We start from the raw sequence: 21,511 nt of genomic DNA, 5'->3' as shown, positions 1-21,511 counted from the left end.
GTGCTCAATGGAACTTTTAGGATTCTCTAAGCTGTAAACCTGTTCTTCTTCCCTGGGTCCCATTGTTTTGACTTCTTGAAGTCTTACTGCGTCAAAAGATCTCTCTTCTGTAAATCCTAGAAGAGGTTTCAATCGGCATCATGCAAATTCAATCTTAAACGTGGCAATACGAGATTCACGTCATCACTTCAAGACCTCGCCTGTCTATCTTCTCTTCTTCGGGCTGCTGCCTTGTCAATATGTCAACAAACTTTCATCATCCTTGATCTTTCAAAGTCTCTTGAGGGAATAGGATGTGTCGATTGTCTGAATTGTACTCCTTTGGGTATCTCATGCATGAACAACTGTCTCCTCCAAGAAAGGGAAACAGATTTCACGAATAAGCACGTGCAGTGGCCTCCATCGATTTGTCAAGATCTGGTATCAAGCGTTATACAAGGTGCATTCTGCTCCAACTTTCATATGATACTATGATAAAGAACTTCTCACGGGCCTCCACGAGAAAGTGAGAACTTGTTCGTATGATGAATCAAACAGGGAAATATCCACACATCTATGGCACCTCATGACACATGAATTCTCCTGATCGGGGCACCGGCAGATTCGACTTTGACTCTAGTTTGAGGATCAGTGGTAGTCCGCATTTGATCTCAAAATCCGTGGATAATGGAATCTCAGGATATACCCAACAAGAAATCATAAAAAAGACTTTGCTGCTGGCCATTCCAGAGGATGCTTGAGTATATTCAAAATCAACTGGTCTAATACAACCAAATCCTCCCTCGTCATGTTCTCCAAAAGTTCTCTCTCTGTTCCTCCAGAGAAGATTCTGTTTCTGCGTCGACAAACCCTATCTTCGCTCTCAAGACGAAGTTTCCAAACCCCAAGTACGACCCATTGCTTCAATGACTGGCAATTAGTGCACTCTGGAGATCCACTGACCACAAAGCTCCAGGCGACTCTGGAAAATCGTCGCCAGGAAGGAAGACTCATTGAGCCGGCAAATCCACAACTGGTCGCCCAGATGGTGGATTTTGGATCCAATGATACCCTTTCCCTCACCTCCTTAGGGGGTCCTGCGCAAAGCCTTCTTTGATGAAATTGCCAAGTATCCTGACTTTGAAGTCGGTAGTCGATCGACGCGAATTTCGAGGGGACTACTCAGTACCTGCTGGATCTGGGAAACAAATGGCTCAATTTCATCGAGCAGACTCTGCACTGTTTTTCCCGTCTGGTTATGAGGCCAATGTCGCTATCTGGTCAACGATTCCACAGCCCGGTGACGTTGTAATTTACGACGAATATATCCATGCTAGTATTCATGAAGGCATGCGTCGAGGGAGGGCCATGACTCAAAAGTTCTCTCATAATAGCTGCAAATCTCTTCGAGAGTGTCCCCTGGACATATGTAATTCAAGAAGCCCAGCCGTGGCAAAAGGAGAATAATCAGTTTTCATTGCTCTCGAATCAATGTATAGCATGGATGCTGACATGGCTCCTGTTCATGAAATGCTGGAGCTGACAAAAGAACTATTTCCTCACGGCAACGCGGTCTTCTCAATCGATGAAGCACATTCGAATGGCCTGGTCGGCGAACATGGATCGGGCTATATTTGTTACTACGGTCTCGAGAAAAAATTTCCCATTCGACTGCACACGTGTGGAAAAGGTCTCGGGTCAAACGGCGGTCAGTCTCAACAGAACAGCTCTCTGAGTCTTTAACGAAGGCTGATTGCTAACTCATCGATAGCTGCCGTGCTTGCCAACTCCGCCATCCGCTCATACCTAATCAACTATGCGAAAAGCCTCATCTTCTCTACCGCCCCCGCATTTCCATCGCTAGCGGCCGTAAAAGAAGGGTACAACATTCTGGCAAGCAAGGAAGGCAAGAAGGTTGATCACCACATAAAAATTAAAATGGTCATAGACCAAGGGCCTTCTCTCTGACAAATGACTAGCGCCGAACTCGGCTTCAGAACAACATCCGCTTTTTCTATGAGAAACTCACAGGACATCCAGAATGGGCAAAATCTGTATTTGGCGGTATCCTCAGCCTGCCTACTGAGAAGGCTTGGCATATAGGACCCCGATTATCCCTCTCGTCACGGAGCCTGGACAAGCGGCCAGTCTTGCCCAGAGATTACAGAGCGGGGAGTATCAGGTGAACCCAGTGTTCTATCCTATCGTACCTTCAAGCAAGGAGCGGGTCCGGCTTGTGATGCATGCAGACAATACAGCAGCTCAGATTGACGAGGCGGTGGATTTGATCATGGACTGGTCGAGGTCTCGTCTCATGGCCCAGGTTGGAGAGTCAGATCGTCTTGTGTCCAGCGAAGACCTGTACCAGAACACGGCTTTCTCTGACTGAATTTTGTTAATGTTTGGAAACAGTGGTCATCCCCCCTGACATCTGCCTGCAGCATTCGAATTATAAAACCAAGTAAATTGAGTCATAAATTGCAGTAGTTCTACGTACCAGTGATAATCAAAATTGTGGCTAGACCGTTTGTCTTATTTCATCTGACAGTCAGAGTTCATTTTTTAAACCAGCAGAGTGAACACCGCGTGACCAAAAGGACTCAGTCACATTTCAAATTCTGAATTCAAGGCCGTCTGAAATCTCGTGATAATCGCCGATTGTGGCCATTTTTCGCTTTGCAGAGTCCAATCAATGACTGCTCAAAGCGGGGCATTGCTGATGGTGAAATTGCGAAGCGATACAACGATGGATTCTACCATTGGGTGCTCATGGGCAATGCCGCCCGTTTCTAAGATTTCTCTGTCCATGACCACTCGTAGAGTCGGGGCAAGGGTGTGTTCATACGCTGAGGCTCAAAATGGTGAAGCCCGAAGGCATTGGACAAAGGCTACCCACGGTGGAGAGACTACGGCTTTCTGACCGAATGCACGAATTCTTGATATGCCATGCACAATTGTGGACTTTCTCCAGTCATCCTGAACGATCATATATCGTCAACACCGATCAGGCCTTGGGATCGAGCCCCAGTCCGGTTATTAATTGGGAGTTTTTGCCTGTCTTAATTGTTTAAAACCTTCTTTCAGACAATGTGAAAGTCAAATAAGGAAGACAATGGAACACCGAGGGGTTTCGAGATACCTGGCGTGATATAAAATAGCAGAGGTCTGAATTACTTTAGAAGTAAAGACTACGGCTCTTTGATATCACTATACAACCATACTAGGTTCTCAGGTGGCCTGGATGACATAACTACGCAATCGAAGAGACCTTCCTGAACGTGATCTTTCTACACCTGAAATATGGATTCTTGGCCTCATCAGGACTTCAGATATCTTCTTTAACCCATCTAGTTGGAAAATATTAGTGGGTAAGAAAATGTCTAGATCGACTGGAATTCAACGTTAATAAATGGGTCGTACGTGTGAGCTAGATAAGTGACCCCCCCACGCCCCGCTACCGAAGCTTACCCTTTCCCAGCTCGCGTGAATCCTTCTGACTCGATACGCTGTCATCTTTTGCGTCAGAGAGAATTCCCCCCCTAATTATAGAATGCCAGGAAGCAACCAGCCTACACCTAGTTGAACACCAGCCAATTGGATCTGCCCGGAGCTCCTAGTATATAACCATGCCTGGCCCAGAATGCCCGAGACACACAAAGATCCTACCCCTGCCGATGACCGTGGGGGGTCTCCTCATCGAGGAAAGAGAATCCGTCGATCCACATTTTCTCCAGAATAAGCCCGACGTCGGCAGGACGATCATACTACTTACCCCTCAGTCTGCAACGACGTGAAGCATTAACAACCAAGCCGAGGAGATAGCCTCTGAGCAGATCTGTTAAGACAGATTCAAGAATCACACATTGACCCTGTATTCATCATTGAATAAGGTGGTCAGGTAGTGTACCTAGCCCAATTGCTACCCTGAAATCAACGATGTTTGCCCCTTGACGACCCAACCCCCTCGACTCCACCTCCGCAGCGACCGCGTCGATCCATTCCAATTATCCCGTGCAAGCGCGGACTGGGCGCTCGTCATGTAAAGCCACTGCAGGCAAGAATTTAACCATGTCTCCGCGCTCCGTTCTTGGTCGTCCCGCGTGTCTCGCGTCGTCGTACCAGGACCCATATATACACCCCGGACACCCATTTGACTGCGGATTTCTTCCACAAGCAGGACTCTGCCCAGGTTAAAAAGACTCGACGCACCGTTTTCAATATGCGTCTCTCACACGCGACTTTCCTCGGGGTGGTCGGTCTAGTCTCCGCGGCGCCCAAGCACGCCCACCGGGCTCATCTCTGGGCCACCCACTACAATGGCAATGTTTATACGTTGTCATTGGATGGCGAGAACCTTTCGCTTACCGATACGATGAAGACGTGCGGTAACATGCCCAGTTGGTTGACATTCGACTCCGAGGCGCGCGTGCTGTACTGTTCCGACGAAGACGGCACCGCCGACCCTTCAACCCACGGTACCTTGACGGCATACAAAGCCGCATCGAACGGTAAGCTGCAAGAGATCGCAACGACCGATACCATTGGAGGTGGCGTCAACTCTGTGATCTACGAGAATGACGATGGAGAGAAGTATCTTGCTATTGCACACTAGTATGTTCCCCTCTGATCTGCACACTCTAATGATCTTCTCAAGAAGTGACATGTATGATATTGACTATTGACTGACAATTTCAAGTGAGGGCTCCGCCGTCTCAACCTATGACCTCCCTCTCAAGGCAAACGCCCCAGTGAAACAAGCCTTCCACTTCCACATGGACCATCCCGGTGCCGTAGCCCAGCAAGACTCCCCCCACCCGCACGAAGTCTTCCTCGACCCGACAGGCTCGTTCCTTGTCTCGCCCGATCTAGGCGCTGACCTGCTACGCATCTACTCCATCTCCGTCTCCGATGGTCAATTGCACGAATGTCCCGCCGTAAATGTGACATTCGGCAGCGGACCCCGCCACGGCGTCTTCTGGACTGATGGAACCGGCAGTATCACTCAGTCGGCACAGTTTGGTGCAATCACCCACCAACGCCAGGCCGCAGCCGTTGGCAAGACGATGCTGTATATTGCTAATGAGATCGGGGGTACGATAATGGCCTTTGATGTCGCGTATGACCGGTCTGGGTGTCTTGATCTCCAGAAGACCCAGACGTTTGTGCCGTATCCTGGTGGCAAGATGCCGCAGGGCGCGACGCCGGCTGAGATTCGCATGGAGGGCGACACTATTTATCTTTCTGTCCGCAGTGATCAGGGGTTCAAACCTAATGATTCGATGGTCACACTGAATCGGTCGCCTAAGAATGGGTCTGTGAGTCTGCGCGATACGACCGATGCGTATGGAAAGGTGCCACGGACGTTCGCTATCAACAAGGCTGGAGATCTGGTTGCTATTGGGGACCAGGCATCGGCAACTGTCGTTATTGTGCGCAGAGATCGACAGACTGGGGATCTCGGGGAGAAGGTTGCTATGTTGCAGGTTGGGGAGACTGGAACGGTGGGCTCGTCGGAGGGGCTGAGCAGTGTCATTTGGGACGAATGAGCGTTACAGGGGTAATTGAAGCGTGAATTGAGGGTATTGTTGATCTATTTGTTAGCGATTTGGACAAGTTATTAGTTACTGAATGATATTTGGACATCGTCTTTGTGCTCGAGAGTCAAGGCATTGAAAGTTGATTCCTGTTTTCTGAATTCTAGGTTATGTTGACAAGACATTCCATTGACTAAGGGTGGAAGTGAGGTTTAAAGCTATTGATCTCAGTTGTCGTGAAGCGCGGGATCAGCTTCTTGCTCAATGTACGAAGCAGTCCAAAGATTAGCCCGTAGATGGTGCCTGTACGGCCTTGCGCTATCGAAGTCGAGTAAATACTTCACGAGGTAGCACGCTCCGTGAGGATCTCCTTCAGAATTTGAAACACCTCGAACATATGGTCGCGAATATGATTCCAATCGCTGCCCCGACGAGAGTTTCCGATTCACACGTCATTGCTCTTTGTGTATTGATGGTTGGCGCCGTAATTGCAGAGTTTGCTTGCGAATTGTAGATATGACTCGCGGCCTCGATCGGGATTAGATTAAGCCCTCTAGAAGACTTCAAGTCATAAATTTTTGCGACGGGAAATGCAAGATCTGCAGTACGGAAACGTGGATTATATCTGAAATATATATTGCGAGTTTGGAGGATGACATTATACCTCGCACTCTTTCTATCGAACTGTGCAGAGCGTGAACCGTGAGCATGAAACATGAAACTTGCAGTACAAGATGAAAATTCACAAACATTGAAGTGCATAACTCATGTCCAAGAAACATATGAACACATGGAAAAAAATGGAGCTCGCCCAACGCCCTCCACCATGGAACGTAAACGTGAACGTGAGGCCAAAAGATGTGTTGAAAAAATAGATGGAAAAAGACCAGCTTTGTCGTCTTGATCGGAGCCCAGCACCGAGGTTGTTGTGAATTGAACGCGACATCGTCCTGCCGAGCTGGCCGTAGTCGTCAACGTGAGTCGGAGACGAATAACAAAAATAAAAGAATAACAAAAATAAAAGAAGGTTGAAAAGACAAACGACCCGTAAATATCAAGCATAAGTCATAAAATCCGTGAGACTATGAGCACACGCGCTCACAATCACTTAAACTCCAATTGAAAAGCTTTCCACTTCCCACCCACAGTCCTGCATCTCGGACATCCTCTCGCAGCCATAGCAGGGTAACTCGTTGGACCGGGAATATGATTCAACGCCCCATTGCCTGGACTTCTGAACTGCACCGGCGGGCTTGTCATGAACATCCCGACGCATTCACGACAGACGCCGCAGATGCACTCCGTACAAGCGTAACACTCGTTAAGCGCCCAGGGACGCTTGCAGTGAGCGCAGTAGATCTGGATCTCCTTGTTGTGATAGGAAGCAGGCGTCGGGTTCGAAAATCGGTGATGCTGCCGCTGGGAGACGGGTGGGATGAGATTGAGCACCGGACTTGAATCGGAGTTTATTGAGTGTGCCATTCCTGATGATGAAGGTGGGAAATTCTTTCCTGAGGCGTTGGACATCGAGTCGAGTGATGATTCGATGGAGGGGAATGGTTCTAGGTCGCTGTCGCGGCTGCGGGGTCCTTCAAAGGGTGGCGGGGTGAGGGATTTGTGCAGTGGTGAGGCGGTATATGAGTGGGGGTGGGAACTGGCGGTTTAGAGGTGGGAGACTCTGAACTGATTGGAATGCTGGTGGAAGGGAAGATCGATTTTTCGTTCCAGGTGCAGATGTGACGTTAGCGAGGAGCGGGGCGATCGTTGGAGACCGGCCGGCCTGGATCCATGTTAGTTTAGCAGGCCGATGTATCGAGAGTAAATATGAAAGGTGTTACTCACTTCAGAGTACGGTTCATCGTCCGCTTCGGTTGCCGAGGTCGCTGCTTCGATCAGATCCTCCCAGCGCTTGCCTTGCGCCCATGCTGCAGTCTGGGGTTCAGCGGAAAGAGCTTTACGGTCGCCGAGACTCGGGCGCCGGCTAAACTCCTTAGATTTTGGGCGGTCGTGCTTTGGTTTGCGGGCTGATTGCGTAATTGAAGATTTGCGCGGCCGGGGAGGCTTGTGATCTCTTCGTTGAATCGGGGGAAGAGTTGATGAACGACCGGGAGGCGAATGATTGAGAATAGACGGAAGGAGTTCCCGCGGGCGAGGCGAGGAGAATGGTGGCAGGGGTTCTTGTTTGAAATGGTCGCGTAGTGAAGGCAATTCAATAGATGAGCGCATACGGCCCTGGTGCAGATCGGTGTCGGAGTGGGTGTCCTGGGGAAGCTGGGGTAAGTACAGTCCACCGGGTCACAACAGCACCACATACCATATCAGTATCCCAGTCTGAAGCGAGACGATGGTGGTGTAATTGCGCCAGAGCGACGGCTGCTGTTGCTGCAGCGGGGCCAGGTTCGTCAAGAGCTCGCGGGGTCGCTGGGGAGCTGGCGTCAGCTACGTAGATGTCTCGATCCGCCACATCTGTGGATGGCTGTCAGCAATGACCGTCAAAGGCCCTAGACGGAGAAAATCAGTGGAATCAACTGACCGCGAGGGCGCCGTGGCTGCGGGAGCTCTGGCGGAGACAGCTGGGCACGTTGTTCGGGCGGGGTGTTAACCATCAGTAAGAAGCTCTCTTCGGTGGCCGGGAGCTTCGGGATGTAGTGGTTCGGATGCGCGCGTCGGATATGCTCCTGCATAGACCGATAGCGCTTTTCCTGCAGCCTTCGATTAGAGCATAGCTTTACGGATGTGTGAGGGGTGGATTTTTTTTTTCTAGGTATTTTTGCCATCGAGCTTGTGAAAGCCGGCTGGGGGTAGTGGGGTGGATTCGAGGAGAGGGGAAAAGGGGAGAAGAGCAAGAGGCGACTCACTCCTAGACATCGCTTGCGACAATTGGAACCGTCATTATTCTTCAAAGGACAGACCACTTCATTGTTGGCGTCCGTGACGGAGAATGAGCTCGTCAACGAGCTTCGAGGAGGCATGGTGCATACGTCCCTAGAGGGGAGATAGGGAAGGAGAATACGATAAGGATATGGAAAGGTCTCGGTTCAGAAAAGGGCTGAAGAGAGCCTGGATTGGCATGGGAGGGGATGTAAAAGGGAGAAAAGGAAGAGGAGCGGCTCATACAGTCATCGAGTACTTCGAGGGACTCGATCCGCCGCCGCTCACTGCGTGGTGGGAGAGGTAGACGGGGGTATTACCGTAATTACAGGACGCCTCCCCGCGCTATGCTGGGGTTCTTTGGCTCGTTTTTTTCTTTACTTCCCTAAAGTTTCCTGTTTCCTTAACTTAGACTCTTCGCATAGATCAATGGTAAGCTGAGTTGGTTCATGCGTCAAGTCACGCACATGCATGGAGCTGACCATCTTATCCACCTTGAGCTCGGAGCTGCGTATGGTCAAGTTTCTTTTTTTTTCCTTTACGCTCGAGACTTCTCGGAAAGCCCGGTGGAACGGGAGTCTGATCAGCTGGATGATTTTTTTTTCGTTCTCAGCTAAGACAAGTCGAGATAGGGAAGCATGCACTTGGCTAAAAGGACCCAGAACACTACTCCATAGAAAGCGATAATGCGATAGATTGTGGTGCGATAGCGCTATCAGCGGCCCCTCCGAAGCTCTCCCCAGCTCTCAAAGCTCGAAATTCCAGAAGCTCTTGGGCGAAGGAGGGGAGCTCCGGGTGGCGAATTCATTAGCGCCACGTTACTTTACGCCGTATTTACACGATAAGAATCCCACAATCTCTAGTTCCTACCTAATAGATATTTCTAAATCTATACGCTGTGTTAGATCCAGGTCCATCATTAAGCGGCCTTATGCATGAGAATCGGGTCCTAAGGGGGGGTTCGATTTCGCATTCCCCAAATCCAAGTTCCCACGACTCGCTCGGGTGGCGTGCCGGCAAATACCGAGGCTCCCGTTGTCTGCTCAGCTCAGCTCAGGTCAATGTCCTAGCCGCTCCTCTCCCACCTATATCGACCTCAATACCTTGTAACGAGATGGCATACTCGAAGATAATTGACTCACCTAAATTCAACCTAGGAAGTCGGCGCATTGACCTGAAAATCTCGAATCTTGAACATCGAATCTCGAACCCGAAGCCAAGCGAGCTCCAGCTCCCAACTTTAAACCGGTCGTAACCCGTAATACCACACGGTACAGTGTAAAACCGACTCCACGCACATGCCGATGAAGAGCATCCAAAGCAGCCTGATTGGGCTTTACCATTGCTCAGTGGATCCAAACCTCGCAAATTACCTGCCTCTCCATTGGTCTGCGGCCGTTGCTGTAAGGGCGCCATCCCGATTGTGGATGCCCGTGCAGGAGGGGAATCGGCTTGGTGAAAAAAAAAAGGAAAATTCTGTTCCGGAATCCCGCGTACCTGTATTCTGGTACCGGAGGCGGCCATTTACCCTGTTTCTAATATGCGACTTTGCCCCCCCTAACCCAGGTACGTGGTGGGATTTGGGAGTTCTAGAAGTCTCAAGGGAGAAGCTGGTTTTCTCGTTATCGTGAGTGGAGGCCCGAAGCGGGCGGGGGGGGGAGATGGAGCTTAGGGTGGTATTCGGATTCTCTAGCTGTATTATCACGTTCTCGGGCCCGGACCTTGCCTTGTATTGATCATGATCTTGAGAGGTATATGTATAGGTAAGATTGCCTGCTAACTACTGTCTAGGTATTTACTATGCGTGATGTACAATCTTTGGATTTCTCCCTGCGGTCCGGCATGCCAGATGCACCGCCACACACCACGCAGAAAAGTCTTAATTCATAGCCAGGCAACTTAATTAATTGCCACTGCCGAGGGGTCTGGATGCTGAAGAGAATGATGTTTCAGGGCGGCGGTCGAGGAGCCCTTGCGCGCTGATTTGCACCTGGTCTCAATCAGCGAGGCTGCTTTGGAACAATGTGCTTGAAACAAGCATTGCTTCACGGTCTTACATGCTTCTTTCAGCTATGCATCCCACCCATCCAACCTGCTGCGGAGTCGAGCGGAGGTGTAAGCATTCCATTGGCAATTGGAATTGTTTTGGGCTGATCTTCACCGGCGAAGAACAGTAGTACTGCTTCCGCTGCGGCTTTGGAATCGTCATTATCCTCACTTCCCGGGACGAGAGAACGCTCGATGCATTCCAGGTACGCTGCTATGGTCGCCTGAGACCACTTTGCGCGCCGGCCAAATTCGATGCATAGTTCGCGGTTAGTCCATGCGTCGAATTCAAAGTGACCTTGGTAGGATAGCACCCGACCAGGGTTGTAAAGACCTTGCACGGGGCATGCGGCGCTGCTGCCAATGTTCATCCATGGTGCTGGTAGGGAAACTTCACCCGCAGATGCAGCTGCAGCTGCAGCTTCCGCTTCGGCAGTTGGAATCACCTGGTCGCCGTGAATCAACTGGATGCGGAAGGGGGATTGTGACATCAGAGGGGGAAATATGCCGTAAATGACGGGTCCAGAGTGATAGGTTGGATGCCCATTTCAAAGCCATTAGACGAATGCTCAACATGGAACGTCGATGCTGCAGACGCAGGTCGTGCAGATGTCGACAGTAGAGCCTGTGCGATGAGCTGGTGGCCGAAACAGGAGCCGAAGATCTTTACCAAAGGGTAGTTGGCATGCACCGTCTGAATGAAAGATTGAAGCTGTGCGATCCACGGATACGGATCGTATGCCGAATGCGCAGAACCGGTGATTAGGATCGCGTCAATCGCACCAAAGGGTCCCTCGTGGGTTTCTGGAGAAGGTGGCATAACGCGCAGGCTTTCAAGAGGCGGCAGTGAACATCTCACGGCATCAAAAGCTGTGACATGCACGGCTAGCGGGCCGTTCTGCAGTTGGACATAGTCACTTTTGTTTAGACGATCTGCGGCTTTCTGGAGAAGAACGCGGAACTGCGAACTGTACAGGCCTCGCTGGGAGTATACAGATAAGCAAGGAATATCCGCGTCTAGCACGGCGACATGGATACGGTTGGCCATATGCTAGAAGGCGGGGACTCAGGAAGTTGAGTTGCTATAGCAAGAAATAAAAGCAGCTCACAGTAGCCAAATGATAATAGAAGGAGGAGTTGAAGGCCTGTCAGAAGATCCATCAATGCTGATAAGTGATTCGGATCCGCATGCCCGATAAAGGGTTTCTGTGAGTAATGGGGTGGAGAGCGCGGCCCAAAGCGGAAATCGAATCCTTGTCCGAACTATTTAAGTCAGTGCTAAGTACCGTTATGAATCCCTTTTCGCGTGTACTATGTCGGCATGTAGCCGACAGGGCGCGCTTGTTGCAATTGCTCAGATACCCCTGGGTCATGCTGCCCGTTCTCTGTCGAGCATGAGTGCGCTCTCACGGGCTGTCGAATTGGAGATTGAGACTCGGACAGTAGTGGTGTCGAACTTGCAGTCACGGCACTATCCCGGTTTGACACTTTTCACATCACGGAGCAACTTTCTAGTGCTCTTGAACGGACTGAATAGCATGCCACCGACTGGGGGCTCGCAGGTCTAGACCCTCTGAAATCCACTAGACTGTATAGTCAAGGCAACTTTCGCGAGAACGATCAACTTTGAAGCCATTAGTACGACATCAATAAAGATGATTCCCGTGGAGGTTAGCTATCGGCCGAGTAGCTATACAAGACGATCTCTGGCGTGAAGCACGTTCCACATCCAATTGAAGTTCCTACACGCGATCTCTAATTCGACCTCATTTCACCTCACCCCAGATCAGTATAGCCCTTGTCAGGCACATGTTCTTGAATTCATGATCATAGTCCGAATAAAAAGGTGTTCATAGGGTTTCTTTCGTCGTGATAATCGGGACCTCGCCCGCGCCGAGCCGATTCGTGATCGGGCGCAGTCATCACACAACATCAACCCCCGCAAATTGCGCCATCACCAAAAAAAGCGCCAACCTAACACGCGCACAGAGCTATTATTCTCAAAGACGTACCCTGTCCGACCCATGAATTTTGAAAGATGTCTGCGTCCTATCAGAGCGGGAAATAGAGACCTCGCACGCCATTTTACCCACTTGATTCCTCACTATGATGACAAGTATAACTAGTCTCTATACGTAGCCGGGAAACATTTTCTGTGAAATATAAAGGGACTAAGATACCCCGTCTAACTTCGTACCTGTGTCCTTCACCTCGTTGTGTCTCTCAAACAGCTTTCTCACATCATGGCGCCCGCTCTCACAGACTCTCTGCCAACGGCACCTCACAAGTTGTCAGCCCCGCTGGACATCTTCCCTGATGGCCTCAGAACCACTGGCCAGCATCCTCCTATCTACGAAGAGATTCGCCCCTTCGACAAGTTCCCCCGTCAGATCACTGGTCCAACGGTATGGAAGGCGGAGGACTACCGCGAGCACCCCGAAAAGTGGACACATAGGTTCACTCCCGAGCAGATCGAGGAGCTGAGCGCAGCGTCAGATGCGTTCCTTGCATCCAAGACCCCTATGACCGGCATTTCCAAGGTGGGTTTCACGGTCTCGGAACACCTCCGCACACCAGGCTGATACATCAAAGAGCAACTTCCGCCTTCCCAAGTTGGCAGACTATCTTGAAACCCTACGCCTTGACCTCATTGATGGAAAAGGCTTCATTCTGTTCAAGGGCTTCCCCGTCGAGAAATGGGGTAATCACAAGTCCGCCGTCGCCTACATGGGCCTCGGTACCTACCTGGGCTACTTTGTCAGCCAGAACAGCCGCGGCCACGTTCTCGGTCACGTCAAGGATCTCGGCGAGGATTCCGCCCAGATTGACAAAGTGCGCATCTATCGCACGAACGCTCGGTACGTTTCCCACTCCAATCCGTTCTCCAAAAATCCCGACTAACAGACCCCAGTCAATTCTTCCACGCCGATGACTCCGACATCGTCGGCCTCCTCTGCGTCCACCGCGCCCTCGAAGGTGGTGAGTCAGACATTGTCTCCTCCCACAATGTCTACAACACTCTAGCCCTCGAACGCCCGGACGTCCTCAAGACCCTAACCGAACCAATTTGGTACGTCGACCGCAAGGGCGAGACAAGTGTTGGACAAGAAGAGTTCATCCGCACGAGCGTCGTCTACCTCGAGCGCGGCGGAAATGGCCGCGTCTACACAAAATGGGACCCGTACTATGTGCGGTCTCTGGGCCGCTTTTCCGACGCCGGAATCATTCCGCCCTGTCCGAGGCCCAGAACGAAGCATTGAAGGTTCTCGAGGAGGTCTGCAACAGACTTAGTTTACACATGATTCTTGAGGTCGGCGATATTCAGTTCCTGGCGAATTCGCATATTTTGCATGCTAGGACTGCATATGTGGACCATGCGCCGCCAGTGCCTAGACGGCATCTGATGCGGCTTTGGTTGGCGACGCCTGAGCACGAAGGTGGTTGGAAATTGCCCTTCTGGGATAGTAATGAGAAGAAGAGAGGCGGGATTCAGGTTGATGACCAGCCGCCTGTAGCACCGCTTGATGCGGAGTAATTAAGTCTAGTTGTGATGAGGTGTCTTCTGTTTTCTGTATTAATGATACCTATTTTTCTTACGACGAATCTCAAGATTGAATGTATTACTTATGACCACAGATTAACCAATGTGTGTAGATGTGTACAATTCGACAGAGTATTGCTCGAAGGACGGTCTGGATACTACGGAATTGCCGGGTTACTACAGTATTATAATAAATCGAGCACAGAAAGTCTTTAGACGGAATTGATGAAAAGACGAGATGGACACATAATACATCTGTGCCCTATTGCGCGTTATCCTTTGATAAAGGAAGATGAAGCGTGTATAGCTTCGACAAAATTGCTTCGGCCCCACCAATATATTAGAGAATTGATTCAATCAACCGTGCATAGTTGCTGGGGACAGCCTTGAAATGACTAAATGATGCAGATCGTGTCCATCAGTTCGTCTGGCGTAGTCTTTCAATGATTTGGCGAGCCAGATCACTGAAACTAACTTAGTAATCCGATGGCCTCCTCTCTCATAATCTGGGTCGCGCATTCACTTTAACAAGAAATAACCTTGAGCTATAATTCACCAAATGAGCCTAATGACGTATATATAATGCGATTGTAGGGGTGCTAAAACACTAGGACGATCCAACTCTGAGCAAAATCGCTTCGTACAGCAGTCAGTAGTCGAGGTCCGACTTCAGCTAATTGCGGCTTAAAAAACTATTAATTTCATCATAGCAAGGATGGGTTCTACGGGCCCTTGGAAGCTTTTCATGGGTGGACTCCGTCTAGGCCACCAGCAAGCTTTTTGATGGTCTCCAGATTGTTCATTGATGTGAGCAAGAGGCTTGACTCGCTTTCCCACAGTGAGACTGACCTTAAGTCTAGCTTCCTATTAGGCTTGATGGCGGCTTCACCGACCGCCTCATCTGACGCTGGTGCTTCTATATCAATCTCCGCTTGGAGCTCCGCACGCCAGAATCCTACCCCGTCTTGACCGCGGCAGAGCGGGAAGGTTAGTCGTCTGAGTATAGGCAGCTGAAGGCTGCGGTAACGGAAGACCTCCGCAACAAAGAGCTAACATACTCCGTTGTGCTGGAGCTGAATGCGCCTCTTGGTGACCGTATGGCGAACGTACTAGAACTGTCGTTGTTGCAGAATGTTCGACACGCGCTAAATGTGCTCTGATGCAAGACGGTGCGAGAGCAGTGCATGGCAGAGTTCCAACGCTCGGGGGCTGACATTTAGGACCGACTGGCGCTGTGAGACAGGAAGGAGAAGCTGCATTTAGAGGCATGAGACACTGGCATTCGAGTTTTCGATTCTAGTAGTCATGGTTCAGTTCGGTCTACGTGTGCGGTGTGGACAATGTATGAGAGGTGTTCGCATGGAAAACAAACGTTGACACTTGAAGCGGGATGTCCCGTCCCGGCCCGTCTTGGTCGCGGAATGGCGGGACGGAACCGTTGGTACCACCAGTAGAAAATGTCAGGTTACCCTATCGGTGGAATCCGAAAATTTGCCACTGTAATGATCTACTCATGGCTCGAAGACCCTAAAGATAATGGTTTTTCTGACAAAATACCGATGCTATCATGTACAGAAAGTGAAATAAACGTGCGACTTGAACTTGCTTCTTGTGTATTGGATCGCCTCGCTCGGGGCTTGATAAAAATGTCCCGAAAGCCCAGCCGTGAAAAAGACGTACACAAAAATTTCAACTATGAAGTGCAAGTTTTCCACCGCAGTGCCCGCGACTACATTGTGGATACACGGCTCGTACGCCTGACTTTGATGTCTCCTCCAGGATACTTCGATCGTTACTTGCAGAACTCAAATTCGCGGTACCAACACTCCACAATATCAAGCCGAGAGTATGGTTAATTGGTGTGTAGGGTGGTAAATTGAGATTGCTCTCAGTATGCTTTCAGTCGTGTTGTGTGCTGCTCGTGACCATCGCGGATACGACGTGCCGTCGGGTGTCTTGAAGGACGCTAGCTACATTGTCCAGTAACATCCAGACGGTAGAATCAAGCGCACAAGTTGGTCCTGATAATGAGATCGTGGAGCCCAAAGGCCACATCTGGAGTGAAAATTCTACAACGCATTGGTGTTAATTGGTGCACAAAAAGAGAGTCAAAATTATTCCTCCGATTTTCTATGCAAGGTTGTTTATCGCGTTCAATGCCAGTTTTTCTCGCCTGATCTGTCTGGTGAGCAGCTTCAAACAGCAGAACAAGGCCTCGGGTCCGAACTTACTCCTTACTGCTGCTACTGGATCTGAAGACTTGAGATTCGTACAGGATCTACTACATGAAGGACAAACTCCTTGGGAAGTGGTGCCCTTGGAGCCGATCCGCCCACTTGACAGAAGCAATTTTGAGGATTCTACAACAACACCAGCCTCGCAAGCTACCAATTCTGTGTGGTCGATCTCTCTATTTCGCTTCACTGAGGGTCACTTCTTGAATGGTTATACTGGTAACACACAATCAATGTCTAGAAGAGTTCTTGCAACACGAGGTTGACCGCAATGTGCTCTTTGTGGTGAGACTGTTTGCCTCGATAAAAGAAACGAACCGGTGGGAAACAATTTGGCCCCTGGGAAAATTAATGACGTATCGGTCGAAAGGGTGGCATTTGAGGTGCTGGAGTTCCTCGAGTTGATGAAACCATCTAACACAGAGTCTCTCCGCATGAAGCTTTCGAGCAAGGGAACCCGAGAAGACCCATTGACGGTGACGCCCGTTTCTGGGCCTTCAAATCCCTCTCCACGAAGCTCTCTGTCAACAGCTTTTGGAGCAATTGTGGCTGCGGGCAACATTGGTCGGCATTTTGCATTTGAACCACATCTTTGCCGTGAAAGTGTCATCACCCCGCGGGAGCGCTGTGCCCTTTGGCTTTGGATCCACATAAACCATGAGTGAGATGTATACAGTCCATGAGATGATCAATGATCAACAGCGATAACGATGCTATCTTTTGAATGTTCTGAGGTCTGCATCCCACGTCCATAAAAGTTCTTGTAGAATCAAACAATATCACCGCCTGATAACCTCTCAATGATGCCGTGACTACTAATGGCTAGTAGTAAAGACAGAGGCCTTTACATTCAATGCTGAGCCGTGAAATTGTCTGCAATCAACGTTTTTTCCACAATATCTATCGAAAATATTGGTCTGAAATTGTTTACATGTTCATTCAATGTTACTACCGCATTATCCGTGATTAGATTCCATTAAGCGTCATTTGTTGACATTAGTCGTCTAGGAAGATAAAAAGATCTTGGCGCCTTCATGCGCTGCCGACAGCCATAGACCGATCTTCAAATGTAACCCTAAAAGGCAACAGCGAGGGCCAGCATCGCAACGAGGGAGACAGTCCAATTGGACAAGTCGACCTTAGTCGCGGAGCTCGACGGGGCGGTAGTAGCAGCTGCTGAGGATGAAGCAGTGGACGAGGTCTCACTGCCAGATGCAGTAGTAGTGCTAGTTGCAAAGCTGGAAGTAGTCATCGGAGTGCTTGTGCTTGCGAGGGGTGTCGAAGTCGCGATCGGTGTGCTGGAAGCGGGAATAAGAGTACCGGACGGAACGGGCGTGGAGGTGACTGGGAGCGGGGTTGAAGGACCAACAGGACTGACTCCAGATGGGACTGAAGAGCTAGAGACCAGAGGGGTACTGGCAGGGATCACGAAAGTGGTGGATGAAGATGCGACGGCCGACGATGAGACAGCGGCGTAGCATGAATCACTGGTCAACTCGACACTCACACACTGAGTGACGGAGGTGCTGTTGGTGGTGTAGATGTTGTCTCCATCGTTCAAGCCAGTTGCGCAAGCGATGAAGCTCGAGCTACCGTCGAAGCTGAGAGCGCCCGAAGAGGAAAGAGAGAAGCCGGAAGTGCCAGTGGCACCCTCGTCACATTGGAATTGGGTGGTCTCAGCTGGATATATTATATTAGCGAGAGGCGAAATTGGTTAAAATCAAAAGCTGTGAAACTCACAGGTGACAACACAACCACGGCCAGCGCTGTCGGTGATGACGGTATCCTCAAGACAGAAGGTAGCAGCCGACAAAGTGGTATCGCCGACACGGACCTGGCCGTCACCCAGCTGGCCAAGAGAGCCGGAAGCGCCGCCAGAGGCAGTGATCTTGAAGCAGCAGCTATCACTGCGGCCAACGAGGGCGTTAGTGCCGGCGGCGAAAGCAGCAATAGCAATGAAGTTCTTCATGGTTGCGAGCGAGTAAGGGTAAACAAGAAGCCTAAAAAAACAATTAAAGGCAGCACGCTTGCAAGAGAGATTGTCTGAACGAAGGCAAGAAAATGCGACACTGGATGTTCAAATAGAAGAGGACATTGGGGGGTTTTAGCTCTGAAAATGGGGCGTGATCCACCTGGAGTACGTATTGTTCATGATAACAAGGCAATTGCGCACTAGACGATTAGGCCTTTTTTCCCGTTGAATTCGACCCTAGTGATTGGACCAAGTGCGAGCTCTGATAGCCACATGGTCGCTTTGATCAAGGAACGTTGGGTATAGCAATCTGCAGGGAATCTCCCCGACACAATCCTGGACGCGTGTTCCCGGCTTGATTCTACTCTTAGGACAAGACGATCACAGAAGAACCCAGTTGACTTGTATTGTCGGAAACTCCAATTTGAACTACACGATTACAACTCTCAAGCGATTCTGTTATGTTGATGAAAGGCTGGCTTCGTGAAAACTCTTCCAGTTTGGGCGCAATGTGACTGCAAAATAGAGTGGCTGGGTGCCTGCCAAGCTTGACTCCCGTCCTCTTCGACCTGTCATCCCGGGCTTGGAGCTAAAGTGGCCCAAAGCGCTCTGGCCACGCCTTGCACGTACTCTCGACGCCGCTGCCAAGTTCCTACGTGGCGTCAGTGGCACCAAGTGGGGTATCGCAGGCCTTTTGTCCTCGACTTCTAGGTCTGAGCGCATCAACATCCAATTGAGCTGTCTTTGCCCTGGCAACGTTTCCCGTGCGACCAGGTCCAGTTCATTGTCAAATTGCTCAAGCGATTGCAAAGACCTGTTCGATGACGTCAATGTAGAGCATGGGCGCAAAGATAGGGCAAGGAAACTAGCACATAGCATGTCCGCGATTCAATCAACGCCGTGAGGCCGCTATTTGCGTTCGCCAATCTCTTGAGGAGAGAAGCTCACTAGTCTCAGAGTTACATGCACCTTACTGACGGTGGAGCTCGACGACAACAGTGAAGAAGTTCAATCTTGCTACCATCACTCAATCATAACAGCAAAGACGAACACAAAAGTGACGAGCTCATATTTTTCCATAATGGCGGCACAAGCCATGTATCATGAATTGAGTTACCTATATACTCGTGAGCTCTCCCGTGGCTTCCAATGAGCAACTCATAGGCTTTGAAATGTCAGCAGAGAAGCTACACAAAACAACGTAGTGAATAGATCTCCCTTGTCGTTTTCAATCTCGTTCAATGCTTTCGCCAATGCCGTGTCAATGTGTATCGCTTTGTTATTGAAGAATCGATACAGGAGCCGAGCGGGTATCGGATATAGTAAGCACGAGTATTAGCGTTCCTGGGGATGCTTTCGAGACTATATGTTTGAGGTAAATCTTCACATAAGTACCGCCTGATTTCTGTGGTATAAGGAATGCAAAGTACAAAGACAAGAAGTGCTCGATAACCTCGCAAAATTCAAAGGTCTCAATCCTATCAAGAAAACAATAATATCATACATCGTATTCCAAATGCTCATTCAAAAGCTCCACTTCGATCGCTCGCCTGCGAGCTTGCTCCTGCTCACTCGAATTATCCTTGAAGACATGGTCCATTTGCTCTAGCGTGCGGCCTTTAGTCTCCGGTACGAAGAGGTACGTCAGATACCAGACAGAACACAGAAGACAGCAAAAAACACGTAAGCTCCGTAGCCTGTGTTCTCGATTAACGGTGGGGTGATTAGGCCAATGATGAAGTTATTGAGCCAGTTCGAGCAGGTAGAAAGGGCGACACCTTTAGCAAGCAAGGATGAAGGAAGATTTCTGGAATTATTAGTGACATCACTCAGCGGATTCAACGCAATAGAACATACCGGCTGGGAGGGCCCATGGAATTGGTCCCCATGAAGCCCCGAATGCCACCATGTAGAATAAGAGGAAAGCTGCGCTGACCCAGCCCATTGTTTGGTGGGATTCCCAGTCATAGCTATGTTTTGCGATGAGGATGGCGATTACGATGTGGGACACCGCCCTGCCGACTGATCCTCCGAGCAAGAGCTTCCGACGACCTAGGGTATCCATGGTCCAGATGGAGGTAGTCACACCAGACATGATAAGCTGCATGTTATTGTCGAAGCCCGTGGTACCGAATAGAGTGGGAGATTAGTATATCAGTGCATTGATTAGGACGAACTGCTGGAAAAAGTATTCATGATACCAATGTGAGTCCTGCGCCAGCAGCCCTTGCGGAAACAATCACCTCAAGAAGCCATTTCCAGGAGGATGGCATTCTTGGTTCCGCCGCCCTGCAAGTTCGAATGCGTTTCGGCATTCATCCGCTGGTAGATTCGAACCTCTGATTGAATCTCCATGTACTCTTGGCGGACACGTCTGTCGGAGGTTGGCAGGTTTCGAAGTGTGGCGAGACTCTGTAAAGCTTCCTCGTTGCGACCCTTCGAGGCAAGCCAGCGCGGGGAGAAAGGGAGAGCGATGACACCTGCCACGTGGATGAAGCCGGGAATCATCTGCAGGAGGAAAAGGAGTCGCCAAGACCGTTCGTCGGCCATGTATCTGGTGCCAAATGTGATCCAGTACGCAATCACGATTCCTAGCACGATGCACCACTCTTCAAGAACGAGAGCAGTACCACGACACTCCGGAGGACCTAAGCGAGACGAAAACAAGTAAACGCCTTTCTGGAACAAGTTTAATACACGTACTGATTTTAGAAATATACAACGGTGCGACCATTGACAACATGCCAATTCCAGAGCCGCCAAGAAAGCGGGCAAAGGTCAACATGCCATATTCGACTGCGACAGTCTGAAGAACAGAGCCCACAGTGAAGATACCAACAGCCCCCAAGATAGAATAACGACGAGAGACATGTCTGCAATCCAACCCTGAGTAAGGGCACCGATCAATGCACCCAATTCAATCATCGCCGTCAGTAAACCCTTCCAGAACCCAGACCCAGCGCCTCCGACGGGCGGAAACTCTTCCAAGAACTGGTCCATGACCAAGATCACAGACACGACACCTTGATCATAACCGAAAATCAAGCCACCAAGCGTAGAACATGCCGCACACATGAGGACGAACGGATTGGACATCAAGCCTTGAAGACCCGGCGGGCCATAGGGCTCACGGTCTACTGTGATATCCTCAGCATGATGAGAGAAGCCTTCCACAGAGCGGCCATCTGGCGCAAGCTCTTTGGCTACTGCTGCTTTGTCTGTCATGTTCAGAATAAAAAAGAATTGAAGAAATGTCCGTACAACCCGGCAAGGAGCTTACCCAGTAGTCTTTATACATCCAGTATTGAAACTCTGAATTCCCCTCTTTCCATCT

At 50.0% G+C, this 21,511-nt stretch overlaps 9 protein-coding genes across 9 annotated transcripts; 4 read left to right on the top strand and 5 right to left on the bottom strand.

Moving 5' to 3' along the window:
* Window positions 1–1,470: 1,470 nt before the first annotated feature.
* On the top strand, window positions 1,471–2,368 carry N7477_005437 (uncharacterized protein; the record flags this gene model as incomplete). Its single annotated transcript, XM_056967100.1, has 3 exons — window positions 1,471–1,687; window positions 1,751–1,859; window positions 2,083–2,368. The coding sequence occupies 3 exons, from the start codon at window positions 1,471–1,473 to the stop codon at window positions 2,366–2,368; spliced, it is 612 nt and encodes a 203-aa protein (XP_056821854.1).
* A 1,830-nt stretch (window positions 2,369–4,198) lies between these two features.
* N7477_005436 (lactonase family protein) lies at window positions 4,199–5,525 on the top strand (the record flags this gene model as incomplete). Its single annotated transcript, XM_056967099.1, has 2 exons — window positions 4,199–4,590; window positions 4,676–5,525. 2 exons carry the CDS (start codon window positions 4,199–4,201, stop codon window positions 5,523–5,525), a joined length of 1,242 nt encoding a protein of 413 aa, XP_056821853.1.
* Window positions 5,526–7,104: 1,579 nt separating this feature from the next.
* On the bottom strand, window positions 7,105–8,485 carry rfeD (uncharacterized protein; the record flags this gene model as incomplete). The annotated part of the gene is made up of 5 exons (XM_056967098.1): window positions 7,105–7,293; window positions 7,356–7,784; window positions 7,828–7,979; window positions 8,047–8,215; window positions 8,372–8,485. The coding sequence occupies 5 exons, from the start codon at window positions 8,483–8,485 to the stop codon at window positions 7,105–7,107; spliced, it is 1,053 nt and encodes a 350-aa protein (XP_056821852.1).
* Window positions 8,486–10,450: 1,965 nt separating this feature from the next.
* On the bottom strand, window positions 10,451–11,478 carry N7477_005434 (type 1 glutamine amidotransferase; the record flags this gene model as incomplete). Its single annotated transcript, XM_056967097.1, has 2 exons — window positions 10,451–10,876; window positions 10,939–11,478. 2 exons carry the CDS (start codon window positions 11,476–11,478, stop codon window positions 10,451–10,453), a joined length of 966 nt encoding a protein of 321 aa, XP_056821851.1.
* Window positions 11,479–12,673: 1,195 nt separating this feature from the next.
* N7477_005433 (TauD/TfdA family dioxygenase) lies at window positions 12,674–13,965 on the top strand (the record flags this gene model as incomplete). The annotated part of the gene is made up of 4 exons (XM_056967096.1): window positions 12,674–12,970; window positions 13,023–13,288; window positions 13,342–13,618; window positions 13,678–13,965. The coding sequence occupies 4 exons, from the start codon at window positions 12,674–12,676 to the stop codon at window positions 13,963–13,965; spliced, it is 1,128 nt and encodes a 375-aa protein (XP_056821850.1).
* A 1,652-nt stretch (window positions 13,966–15,617) lies between these two features.
* Window positions 15,618–15,957, top strand: N7477_005432 (uncharacterized protein; the record flags this gene model as incomplete). The annotated part of the gene is made up of 2 exons (XM_056967095.1): window positions 15,618–15,822; window positions 15,875–15,957. 2 exons carry the CDS (start codon window positions 15,618–15,620, stop codon window positions 15,955–15,957), a joined length of 288 nt encoding a protein of 95 aa, XP_056821849.1.
* A 1,323-nt stretch (window positions 15,958–17,280) lies between these two features.
* Window positions 17,281–18,174, bottom strand: N7477_005431 (uncharacterized protein; the record flags this gene model as incomplete). The annotated part of the gene is made up of 2 exons (XM_056967094.1): window positions 17,281–17,885; window positions 17,946–18,174. 2 exons carry the CDS (start codon window positions 18,172–18,174, stop codon window positions 17,281–17,283), a joined length of 834 nt encoding a protein of 277 aa, XP_056821848.1.
* A 1,501-nt stretch (window positions 18,175–19,675) lies between these two features.
* N7477_005430 (uncharacterized protein) lies at window positions 19,676–20,272 on the bottom strand (the record flags this gene model as incomplete). The annotated part of the gene is made up of 3 exons (XM_056967093.1): window positions 19,676–19,782; window positions 19,830–19,955; window positions 20,035–20,272. 3 exons carry the CDS (start codon window positions 20,270–20,272, stop codon window positions 19,676–19,678), a joined length of 471 nt encoding a protein of 156 aa, XP_056821847.1.
* Window positions 20,273–20,421: 149 nt separating this feature from the next.
* Window positions 20,422–21,402, bottom strand: N7477_005429 (uncharacterized protein; the record flags this gene model as incomplete). The annotated part of the gene is made up of 3 exons (XM_056967092.1): window positions 20,422–20,825; window positions 20,881–20,983; window positions 21,037–21,402. 3 exons carry the CDS (start codon window positions 21,400–21,402, stop codon window positions 20,422–20,424), a joined length of 873 nt encoding a protein of 290 aa, XP_056821846.1.
* Between the last annotated feature and the right edge of the window lie 109 nt (window positions 21,403–21,511).

The sequence above is a fragment of the Penicillium maclennaniae genome (assembly GCF_028827695.1).
Source record: "Penicillium maclennaniae strain IBT 15551 chromosome Unknown utg000005l:1.0-2652337.0:1.0-2654196.0, whole genome shotgun sequence".
NCBI classification, from domain to species: Eukaryota; Fungi; Ascomycota; class Eurotiomycetes; order Eurotiales; family Aspergillaceae; genus Penicillium; species Penicillium maclennaniae.
Note: the sequence above shows the minus strand (reverse complement) of the source record. Positions and strands in the feature narration are given on the sequence as shown.